The sequence below is a fragment of the Apium graveolens genome, chromosome 1 (genome assembly GCF_009905375.1).
Source record: "Apium graveolens cultivar Ventura chromosome 1, ASM990537v1, whole genome shotgun sequence".
NCBI lineage: Eukaryota > Viridiplantae > Streptophyta > Magnoliopsida > Apiales > Apiaceae > Apium > Apium graveolens.
Genome location: NC_133647.1, coordinates 16052702 through 16064568, shown reverse-complemented (window position 1 = coordinate 16064568; position 11867 = coordinate 16052702). Strand labels below are relative to the sequence as shown.

Sequence of the window (11867 nt, the reverse complement as noted above, 5' to 3'; positions counted from 1 at the left end):
AAAATCTTGACTCCAACATCCTTCTTGTTCATCTTGCTGTTTTGTTGTGATCTTAAAACTCTTTTTTATCAAGAGCTTGCTCTGATACCAATTGTTAGTCCCTAACAATGCAACAAGAATTACAGAAGGGGGGTTGAATGGAATTCTTGAAACTTTTTCACAAAGATACAAAGTGTTAATCTTAATAATATATAACTGTGTGAATTGATTTGCAAACTACGGAATAATATCTTGAAATGAATCAAGACACAAGTAATTAAAAATACAAGTCTGTAAAAACTTTCTGGTGGATTTGAATGTATCCACCAGAGATATATATTATATCAAGAGAACTCTGTGTAGCTAAATTAGCTCACAGCTGCTTACAAATATGAACAACTAAGTTTACAGAGAAATGCTAAGAAATAAAGCTTACAAATGTTTCTCTGAGAAAAATGTTCTTAGTCTTGTTGTTGTTCTATTTGCTACTTCTTGGTTTATATATCACCAAGATTACACAGTAATAAGACAAGATAATAAAACAAAACCTATCAAGTCTAATACTCTGCTGCTTCATTACTCTATTACAGCATCTCTGAATATCTTCATAATAGCATGTAAATGGCAATGCTTCTTTGTTCTCTAAAACCCAGTTGAATAGGCTTCCACATTCCTTTTGCATACACTCGACGCATGTGATTGTGTTGTCACTGTCAACAGATGTTTGAATTCTTTATCCGTCGGGTTCATGATCATCCGTCGGGTTACCTTGTTAATCATCCGTCGAGTGGCATTGTTGTTTATCCGTCGGGTAGCTATCTGGCACTTGACTTCATTTCATTAATGCAGAATTATAAGACATCATCTATGTATAATTAATCAACCTATTTTGCATCTCTAGTTGAAGTCAACATGACATGAGTACTACTACAGAATCTAAACAATGTGTATGCAGAAATGTGCTATAGACTTATTGTTACACAAGCTACTCACTCGATGTATAATAAATCATCATCCGTCGGGACTATATTGAGTCATCCGTCGGGACTATAATCCTTATCCGTCGAGTGCTACATTTTTCACTAAGTAAAATCTACCAAGGTGTTTTGTTAATAAAATAATCAAGTTCACAACATATCCACAACAGATTTAGCAAAAAGGAAAGCTACTTTCACGAGAGGAACAATTTTACCACGAGAATTGTTGGTGTTTTTGTCTAACAAAATTCCTGATAAATATACTTTTCCAAATCCTGAAGCTATGGAACAAGGCACATCCAACCTTGTTCCTGACACCATAGTGTCTATTTTTCTTCCCTTAAATCGGAACACACTATCACCTCTGGTTCTTCTCAAAAGGAATTAGTTGCAAAAGCAAAGACAATAGCTGAGACTGATTTGTCTGAGAGACAATTAAGTCTAAAGGTTGTTTCACATTCACCTAAATCCTTGGAGCAAAAAGGTGGAGTAAGTAGGAAAAGTGTTTCATCAGTAACAAAAATCAAGGAGAATACAGAAAGAAAGAAAAGGAAAATTAGGGTTGGTGATAAGCTGGTTGATGAATCATCAAACACTGAAAGTGACAGTGATGATGCAATTTTATTCAAGAAGCCTACTAGACCAGTGGAGGTTATTGGTTCTAATGCGGAAGAAGACCAAAATTTGATTGTAGCTGTTAAGCCTAAGAAAAGGAGACTGATGAAGGCAGCAGAAAAAGTTCAAAAGAAATTATATGGTCTTACAGTGTTGGTTAATGTTGCTCAGGATCAGGAATCTACAAATCTTGATAAATCATTGTTAAATACTGACAGGTCTCAAGCAGTTCCTGACAAGATAGTGACCATTCCTGATCAAAAATTTACTAAATCTCACGCAGCCAAGATTGTCAAAATTGCTAAAGAAGTTGGTCTGTAGAAGTCTATCAAGATAAAAGCACAGACTTCAACAGTTTCTCAAAGTAAAAAGACCAAACTTCAATCACCACAGAAGGGGTACAGTACACAAGAACCATCTTCTTAAAGTGAAGATGCACCTGTTAATGCCCCAGGTACACAAGAACCATCGCTCAAAGTGTAGGTGCAAGCATAACATCACAACTGACTATTCCTGACATTGCTTAAGGAAGTCAAATTTCTGTGGTTGATGACATTTTGAAGACAATACAACACATGAAAGCTCATCAAAAGCACATTGCTGAAATGGATGTTGTTATCACTGATCCCATCTTTGAGGGAAGTACACAAGAACGTTCAATTCAAAGGATTGAAAAAGCTTCTACACCTCAAGTCACACAAGAACCAGCAGTTCAAAGTACTTTTGTAGACTTAGTATCATATTCTGATATGGGATCAATTCTGACAAGCAGCACATTCTTGACAAAAGAACAATTCATGATGAAACTGTTCCTGATTCTCAACATCCAGATGAACTGATCACTTATTAAGATAAGATTGAATCTATCTTGGTGCAACCACTCAAGGCTATACCAATGGTTGATACTCCTTAAGGTACAAATCATTTACACTCTATTCTATCTGATGACATGACTATGATTAGACCTGTACACAGGAATACCTTTAGTCATAAGAACACAGAAAACTCTTCTCGACCACCTCTTATTTCTGTCAGAAAAACTAATCTGAGCTTTTCATGTGAGAATGAGAGAAAAGATTTAGCGAAAAATAGAACTAAGAAGAGCAGGATCCTTACCTGGCAAAAGAAGAGGTAGATGAGAGTAGGGATTTAGTTAATCCTTGTCAGGAAGCTCTAACTATTAAAAGTCATGAGATGAATGGTGTGAGAAGTGATGAAACCACTTTAAAAGAACAGAGAGATTTAGGTACTCATGGTTCTTTTCTTACAGGATCTACAAATGTAACTAAGCCTTCAAAGTCAAATCCTGATTTAAAGCTGAAAGGCATAGTTCCTGATTTTGATTCTGATATTTCTGAGAAATCTTCTGGTGATCATGATGATTTTGATTATTCTGATGATGATAATCATAATTATGCTGCTCTGAAAGCTGATATTGATGCCTCTAAATTCTTTACTTATGGTTTATCATCTGGTCATGCTACTTTGTACATCCTCATAGGGCTTATGAATGGAATCATTCCTAGAGGTTACCCAGTGAGAAGATATTTATGGAATATGCTCAGACTTTAGCTGATCACGATGTTCAATTGGTTTCACATCATGAAATGAAAGCATCTATCAAATCCACTACAGTTTTATTCAGAGGACTGCATTCTTCTGTCTCTGCACTCAAGAAAGATAATGTACTCTCAGAGAAGAGCTTGCTGATATTTATGTGACTATTAAAGGTACAAACAAACAAAGTGGTCTGCTAAATAGAATGTTTAGCTTGGAAGAAAAACAAGATCATATGTCTGAGAAGCTGACATCTTTGGAAGCTGGTCAGAATGCTACAAATTCCAAGTTGGATGCTATTTTCTCTCTTCTACAAAGTCTAGATTCCAAAAGGGGAAGATAGTATCAAAGAAAAAATGTCAACCTGAATCAGTTTTGAGGAGAAATACCAATTCTGATGATGATGGTGATGAACAAGAGAAGGAGACCTCTGATGCTGTGAAAGTTCAAACTGGAACTGGAATTCAAAGTCAAAAGACACAGTAAATTCAAGTCTCTAAGGATAGATCATATGGTAGATCACATGGATCTAACATGGAAGCTGCTCTTTGTACTCCTAGTTCAATTCCTGATAACAAGATTACAAGTTCAGATTCTTTTCCTAACACTGAAAGAATGATAGTGATTCCTGATTCTGTGAAAACTGAAGAAGAGGAAATTCTATTTTAAATGGATTTACAGATTCTCTCTGCTTATGTTGAAGTTGTTAATGCTGAAAACTTCAAGGAAGAAGAAATGGTTTTTGACAGAGAAGAAAGGGCACAGGAAGGAAAAATAAAAATTGATGTTGACAAAGCAGATCAAGTATAGAAGAATATGCTTAAAATATTTGAGAGGAATAAATGGAGGAGTACTGATATGAAGATGTTGCAGAAAAGAGCAGAAATGAGAGCTCAAGTATTTCCAAAGATCAAGAATAAATACAAATGGGGAAAATTGCTGATCTTATTTGTAATGATAAATTGAGCTTTACTCCTTGAGGAATAAGGATGGATGGTTTACTTGGTTCTAATACCATGGGAGATAAGAAGTCTTGGTTAGTACAAGCTAAAAATCTCAAGTTGATTGAACCATTCACAAGAGCTGGAATAGGACATCATGAACCTAAACTTGTCAATTTAAAGTTATTGAACTTCACACTTGCTGATAGTCCTGGTAAGGAAGTAACTGTTGATCATCTGGATAGACTTGAAATTCTGAAGATTATTCTTGACAAACATGATGGTTCTGAATCTAAACAGAAGATCTTACTCTTATTGCAAAATGATAAAATACAAGTTCTTTCACTTGATGAACTGATGATCATGTTTACAAAGGAATTGAAGTACATTCACTATTTGCTAAGAGCTGAAGATGAAACTTCTAGGTTATGGTCAAACATGACTCTTGCCAATATCAGAAGAAGGATACTGGATGATGGTCGATAATATTTTGGATCATATTTTCCTAAGTACATAAATTTCAGAGGGCAAGAAGTCAACGCGAAGAAAGGAGAAGCTATCATTGAAAATGTTCTTACTGAGAGGCATATAACCATGAATCCTGATGAAAGAAAAACTTGTTATGTTTCACTGAAAGACATGATGACAGAAAGAGCTAAAATCAGAACTCTAAGAGCTGCTATCTATCAATTATCTGATAAAACAAAGTATGAGAAGAATTTGAAGATCAAATTAGAAGATATTCTGTTGAAAGAGATTGATGACAGAGTTAAATCATTTGTTCAGAGATACTGCAGAATTTATCAAGAAATATGAAGATCAAAGTCTGAACCAAAGTAAGCTTAACACTACTAATTTTTTCTATCTGGTTTTTGGCACTAGAAAATTTTATTAGAATTTATGCTTATTCTGCAAAGCATAAATTGCGACAGATTGTTAAGAATTGGCTAAGTCGAAGATCAGGATCTGTCTAACAATAAGGATATGATCAACTGTTATGATATGATTATCCTTTGGAAGCTTCGTTATCATCCGTTGATAATCTTTAGTCATCCGTTGATATATACAAATAATTATCCGCTGAAGCTACAACATATATCCGCTGATCAGGCTATCCGTTGAGAATGACTTGGATGATAAGTCAGGACTGCGAGATAAATCAGAAGGTGCTGATTTATAAGATCGTAGTTGATTTAGATATGTATGGAAAGTGTTAGAATTATATTGTAACATATCTTGTAATTGATAGAGGACTGATTATAGTTGTGTAGTATATAAACACAGAATAGGTTATCACAATTTGAGAGCTGAACTCGAGTATTCGCATAACCTAGAAGCTCTTATGAATATTGTTCTTGAGAGAGTTTTGTAACAGTTTAATAAAGATCAATATAAACTGGTATTTGATTCATCTGTTCTTACTTTACTTTCATAATACATCATTTTGTTTAGTAATTATATCTAATCCCCCTTAAACAATTACTTTACTGGGCAACACTGTCCAAAAGGCACACTAAACTGTCCAATGACAGTGTGTCCCACAGACACATGTCTCGAAGGCACATGTTCTGTAATATCTCGTATTTTTAGAATTATTATAATTATTATTTGAATATATATATATGCTTTTATGATTTAGAAGGAATAAAATGGTGGATATTTTATTCATGTTTGATGAGTTCGTGTTATTCAATGGTAATGTGCTAATTGTTATGTGTTATATCGATCCTTGTTAATTTCTGGAAATATTTACTTAAATGTATTATTTTCAAAAGTTATTTGAAAGCCGATCTTATTGATATCGGTAAATTGAAATTGTTTTGTAATATCCGGAAAATATCGTGCAATTATTTTTATCATTAAATAATTATTATGTTATTATTATGGGAATTTTGGTGAATTATCTGTTGATTGATATTTATATTTGGGTGTTTATATGTGATAAAGTGTAAGTATTTTGATTTTTAATATGTCCAGAATAAAGTATAGATAATTATGGTATTTTTCTGGTAATTTTTGGATTGTTATATGATTTTATAAGGATTTATAGATTTAATATTTATTTTCTGATTAATTATAAAACTATTTTATAAAGCCGGGAATCGTCCAACTTCAACCTTTTTTGTGTTTGTAGAACTCGGAACTCTTCGGAAAACTCCTTCCTAACCTAATTTGATTATTCTAAACATTTTCCGTATTTTGACTTTTTCGATCAGGAGTACAGTTTGACCCGTACGAGTCCTAGTGCAAATTTTTCGATATGATAATCATTTCGGTAGATCAATAAAACCCGTATTCTCAAGAGACGGGATATTTTTTATATTATTTTCTCATAGGGTGTTTTATAAGAAGCTCGGTTTTGATAATTATCCAAATCTGGTATTAAATTGTATCTTTTTTATAGTTACTTACCGGCTAAATACTCTATTTTCGGATCCGATATATAAGTGTAAGTACAGAATTATTAAATAAATAAAATATGTTATGGTTCTGTCAGCCGAGTGTTGTATTTATTATTAGCTGAGTGTGACTCTATGGATTCGAGAGTTAATTGTATTATTAGATGTTGAATTGTATTGTTTTGTCTTCACTTTTAAAAGTGATTTTATTGAAAATTAATTTTCAATATTGAAATTGTCTCTAAAATTATTTTTATGGATTTATAATTTTAATAATGATTTATGGGGATTTATAAAATTTAGAAAACAATATTTCATCAATTATTTATCCCTAAATGATTCTCTGATTGTGTTTTAGTATAAATTTAGTATTAAATTTTAGAATTTTTCAAAAATCATGAAACTTATATTTTCTTAAGTTTTGAATATTTTGAGAATTTTAAAATTGTTACAGAAAATTTTTGGATTATATTTCTGGAGATATTTTCTGGACATCAAATAATCCCTTGGGCTGATCAGAATTTATTTTGGGTAAGGATTTCGAGATTCTAATATATTATATCATGTTAGTGTTTATATATTTACTTCATAATTTTTAGAAGTTGTTTTAGAAGTCACATTTGACCATTTTTTTCGTTTCTGGCGTGTTTATATATGCAAATATATATATATATATATATATTATGGTGTGTTTTAAATTTATTAATTTTATTAGAGTATAGTTGAATTGTATTGTTTGAAATTGATTTTGAGGGGTTCTAACCTCGGGAAAGTCCGTTTTACAAAGACGTTATTTCGAAAATTGTTCTAAAGTATTTATTTCAATTTCAAATTATGTCAAATTATCACTACGCCATAAGTGCTCAAATGCTATGCTTTTTTTGAGTGTTGCAATAAAAACGTTCTGTTAGGTATAATTTTGCTTAATTTTCTCCAACACTAGTCAAAAAGCATTGCATTAAACATAAATGTACTGTTTTGGTAAAATTGGTAGTGTGATGACGTGCAACACCACGTTTAAGCGTTGCATTATATTAAATTATTTTTGAGATTATAAAAATATATATATTATCAAAGCAAATACAAAATTTTAACATTTTAGTCATTTATTTTCTTAAAATATAAAATGTAATATTTTATTTTATTTAACATATTTAGACATACATTTTATATAACTTTAAATCTTATTTTGAATTTTTGTAAAATTATAAATTTTGAAAATTAAAAAAATCTAAAGAAATATATATTTTTAATCAAAATATAGGTTTTTCGTTTAAGCTTTTCATTATATTAAATTATTTTTTAGATTATAAAAATAGATATATTATAAAATTAAATACAATAATTTTAATATTTTAATCATTTATTTAAAATATAAAATATAGTATTTTATTTAATTAAACATATTCAGACATACATTTTATATAAGTTTAAATTGTATTTTTAATTTTTGTAAAATTATAAATTTTGAAAATTAAAAAAATCTGAAAAAACAATAATTTTAATCAAAATATAGGTATTTTAAAAAAATGCAAGGCTATGAGTCGAACCTAATCTTGACAAAGCACTACTAGAAATAGTATATACGACATCAGTGCTTAGACATCGGTACATAATGCACCAGATGTTAATATATTTTTTAATAACGGTTTCTAAATAGGCGATGTTAAATAAGAATATTGATATCGGTTTTGTATACTAACCGTTGTCTATATTCAAAAAAGAAATACTTCAGAATACACGTTTTTAACTTTAACATCGGTTAGTTTTTCGAACCATTGTCAATGGCTAGTTTTAAAAAATTAAAAAATTACTTGTACTTTTCCCCCGTTTTAGTACACATATTTCCACGCTTTTCTCAAAAATCTTCCCCCTTTCCCAAATTTTTATTCCCCCTTTCCCAAATTTCCCCCTTTTTTCTCGGATCCGGTCTCCAACCTCGACTCTCACTCTCTCTCACCACAACTCCCTCTCTCTCTCTGAAACCACGCCTGATATTCTCCCCCGTCTCTCTCAAACCACGACTAAAACTCTCTCTCAAACCTCGACTCCATATCCCCTCTCTCACCGTCACAACCCCTGTCTCACCTCTCTATCAACCCATCTTAAACCCTAATTTACCCCATCCTCACAAATTAGTACTCACCACTTCACAAATTAAAACCATGCCGCAATTAAGCAAAAGCCCAACTTGAAACGGATTTGATTTATACAAAATTGAATGGTGAAACAAAATCGATTTATACAAAATTGATTGGTTGAAGGTTGTATTATGGCCTTGTTAAGAGCGATTGAAGATTGTTTGATGAAAGGGAAGGAGTTCTCTGTAACAAATCGAGCTTGAAATTAGGCATATTTGATTTAGTAGTTTAAAATCAAGCGATTGGTTTAATTAGGTATGTAACTTTTAAATTTGTTTAGAAACCTATGTTTTTATTTTAATTAAGTTTTTGTTCATAGGTCTGAAGCCTTGGAGCTTGAATTCTGTAATCAAGCGGTTATCGCTCTAACTCACCTAAAAAATAACGGCTTCTTAATGATACTTGACCATTAAAAATGATAAATGATATTTTTAGGCTGGATTTACTGGAATTGCAGTTGGTGCTGCTTACCACAGTCTGAAGCCCGTGGGACTTTGGTCCCATCTGTAGTCATCCCTGAGAGATTGCATTCTAGAATTCAGATATGTTTTCACAAGTAAGAACAAACCTTCTGCTGTTTTGCTTCTTTGTAGGAATCATCTGTTAACAACAACCCCTTTATCCCAGAGCTCTCCAATTGCAATATTTTTTAGTTGAAAGTTTTAGGTTTCAGTATTCAGGAGAAAGTTCTCATATAGTTCTTTTTGTGCAGGAATGCTTCGCTTGGGTCATGTCGATGTGAAAACGATAATTGGAGATGTATCTAAAATGGGTTGTGGACCTCTGTCATGTAACCTTATGAGGACAGATACCCTTGAAGAAGGTTGGACACCTTTTATGATTATCCAAAGGTTCTGCCAACATACAAATTTTTGAAATATGAACTTGATGATATCATATTTTTCTGTTTCATTTCTCATATTGTGTGTCAAATATGACTGGATGTGGAAAAAATTGTGAAAACTATCATCTGTCGAATGTCAGGGGGTGTAGATAAAAATAAAACCAAGCTAGCTGATTGATTTAAAGCCAAATATTTGGAACTCAAGAGTTTGTAATAGGAAATCCCCCAGGTTCTTATAATCTCATTGTTTAGCTTGATACTTCTCCCTTGACTGTATTTGTCTTTCTGTTACTTCTAGGTAGTCATATTATGTAGAATGGTAGCTATATTTGAGTAGAATAAAAAGAGGTTTTCCGTGTGCAGGAAACTGTAATCGTAGTTTTTGTGGTGTTTATACTTAATTGTGCCTGGATTTTGTTGAAAGAGAAAGTGCTCATGATTTAATGTACTACTCTAGAGATGCAAGTTGGTCCATGGTCTAGAACCATGGTATACTCTTAGTTTGTGATGTTAGAAATTTAGCAACCAAACCTTGGATCATGCAGTTGCGGTAAATTTAGAAATACTTCAAGTTTTGCTGATCATATTGTTTCAGTTTGTCAATCTTAAATTCTCTACAGTCTTATAAGCTTGCAGATTCAAATTATCTGCGAAGAAAGACTCCCTGTATCTCTGATCCTTGATTATTTTCGAGCAACTAATTTAACAGAGGAAACTCAAATCTTTATCATTTAAACTAATGGCATCAGCAGAACTGAGGATGAAGACAATGCTGTTGTTTGGCATGACACTATAACAAGTATGGTTACAGAAGTCTAGATTTACAATTTTGATACCAAAACTTTGTTAGACAAATGATTTTGTAAGTTAAAGTAACTTTTATTGGGGCTAGAGGTAGTTTTTGGATTACATTTGGTAAATAACATGTAAACAACAAAATGGGATGCTGCATGTTTCAATTCTGTTTTTTTGCAAGAAACAATCTCTCTAATCTAAATAGATGTAAGAGTGCAAGACTATGTACAATTGACCCGCAGACAGTTATTTCTATGGTTTCATTTTCTCATGTAATATGGTGATAATGCTAACAACCTTGACAACACATGTACTGAAAATCATAAATCATATTGGTGTTTGTAGATTTGGAAAATAAATTTGGAGTCTCCCTTTAATTCTAAGGTCGTGTTATTCTCAAGTGTTTGTTATTGTGTTTTTAAATAGGAGGTCCAAGCGGGTCTGGAAAAACTAGCCTGGCTCGTAAGATGGAAAATATTGTTGGTTGTGAAGTTGTTTCTCTGGAAAGCTATCATAGATCTGAACAAATGAAGGACTTTAAATATGAGTATTTTAGATCATTTGATCTTACTTTGTTGTCTAAGGTATAATAAGTTACTTTGGGTTGGTAGTTGTATTTATTGTTATGGATTTCCTCGAGCGGTTAAGCCTACTCTAGGATTAGTAAATTGTTTTGTCTTTAGAAGTAAGCTGGTTACTGGAATATTTGTATTGTTATGGTTACTAGAGTTGTTATCTTTTTAATTGGAGATAATACAGTGATATTATTGAAACCTTTGTCTTACTTCTGATTTGCAGGATTCACCAATTCGTGTACCAGCGTGTACCAGCAGAACAGTTTCTTAAATTAAGGGCATTTGATGCCCCACCAATTACAATAGCTCTAGCTGCAATTGTAATAGTATCTTTTTGTCACATCGAAGAACTTGTAATGAATTTAGTAGTTAGTATGATGTTGGGGTTGTTGGATGTATTTTGTGGATGGAACTTGTAATGGGATTGTTGGATGATGTTTTGGATGGCTAGTAGAAATTGTTGAATGGCTATTAGGATAATTTTCATGGGTTTTGTAATTATGAAATATTATTTTGCAAAAATTTTAAACAAAGCGTTGCATTTGATATTTGGGTATTGCATTATAAAGTAATAGTAATGTTTTTACCAGATATTGTGGAGCCCACTGCACGTGGCATCCACGTGTCACGTGCTGACGTGGCCTTAATGTGGGCCCCACACATGGAGTCTTACATCCAGCTTATGTCAGAGCCAACGCTTTTTGGTGTTGCCTTTGATGTATATACTGTTGCATTACATCTATTAGGCAATGCTTACTGGTGTTGCTGTAGACCCCCAAAAAGCGTTGCATTAGGCCTCTAATGCAACGGCCGCAGATGTAACGCCCCTTGGTGTTGCATTATTGAAAATGCAACGCTTTTTTGACATAAGGCAACAACAGAAGAGCATAGCATTTGAGCATTTATGGCGTAGTGTATGATTTTTTATTATTTTTGAAAATCATAATTTGATTCAATTATTTATAATTTTTTGATTAATTATTTATTCATTTAATTAATTGATTAATTCATTTAATCAATTAATTTTATTTATAAATAGTTGAA

The 11867-nt window shown here is 32.3% G+C and overlaps 1 protein-coding gene across 13 annotated transcripts; it reads left to right on the top strand.

The window, feature by feature from the left end:
- Positions 1-8326: 8326 nt before the first annotated feature.
- On the top strand, positions 8327-11371 carry LOC141661253 (uncharacterized). 13 transcript variants are annotated; one of them, XR_012549912.1, is made up of 6 exons: positions 8327-8864; positions 9045-9165; positions 9322-9432; positions 10148-10252; positions 10675-10832; positions 11047-11371. XR_012549912.1 is itself a non-coding variant. In XM_074468239.1 (5 exons), the coding sequence occupies exons 3-5, from the start codon at positions 9324-9326 to the stop codon at positions 11092-11094; spliced, it is 315 nt and encodes a 104-aa protein (XP_074324340.1). In that variant the 5' UTR covers positions 8327-8864; positions 9045-9165; positions 9322-9323; the 3' UTR covers positions 11095-11371. The 13 variants fall into 13 exon arrangements, 1 of the variants encoding a protein (XP_074324340.1); XR_012549909.1 differs by having other exon boundaries at positions 10074-10252; XR_012549906.1 differs by having other exon boundaries at positions 9594-10252.
- The last annotated feature ends 496 nt before the right edge of the window (positions 11372-11867 follow it).

What these genes read in the sequence shown, in the direction of transcription:
- LOC141661253 (XM_074468239.1), top strand. Translation starts at nt 9,324, where the DNA reads ATGCTTCGCTTGGGTCATGTCGATGTGAAAACGATAATTGGAGATGTA. An exon ending in GACAGATACCCTTGAAGAAG is followed by an intron (nt 9,433 to 10,674) that starts GTTGGACACCTT and finishes GTTTTTAAATAG; the next exon opens with GAGGTCCAAGCGGGTCTGGA. An exon ending in ATCTTACTTTGTTGTCTAAG is followed by an intron (nt 10,833 to 11,046) that starts GTATAATAAGTT and finishes TCTGATTTGCAG; the next exon opens with GATTCACCAATTCGTGTACC.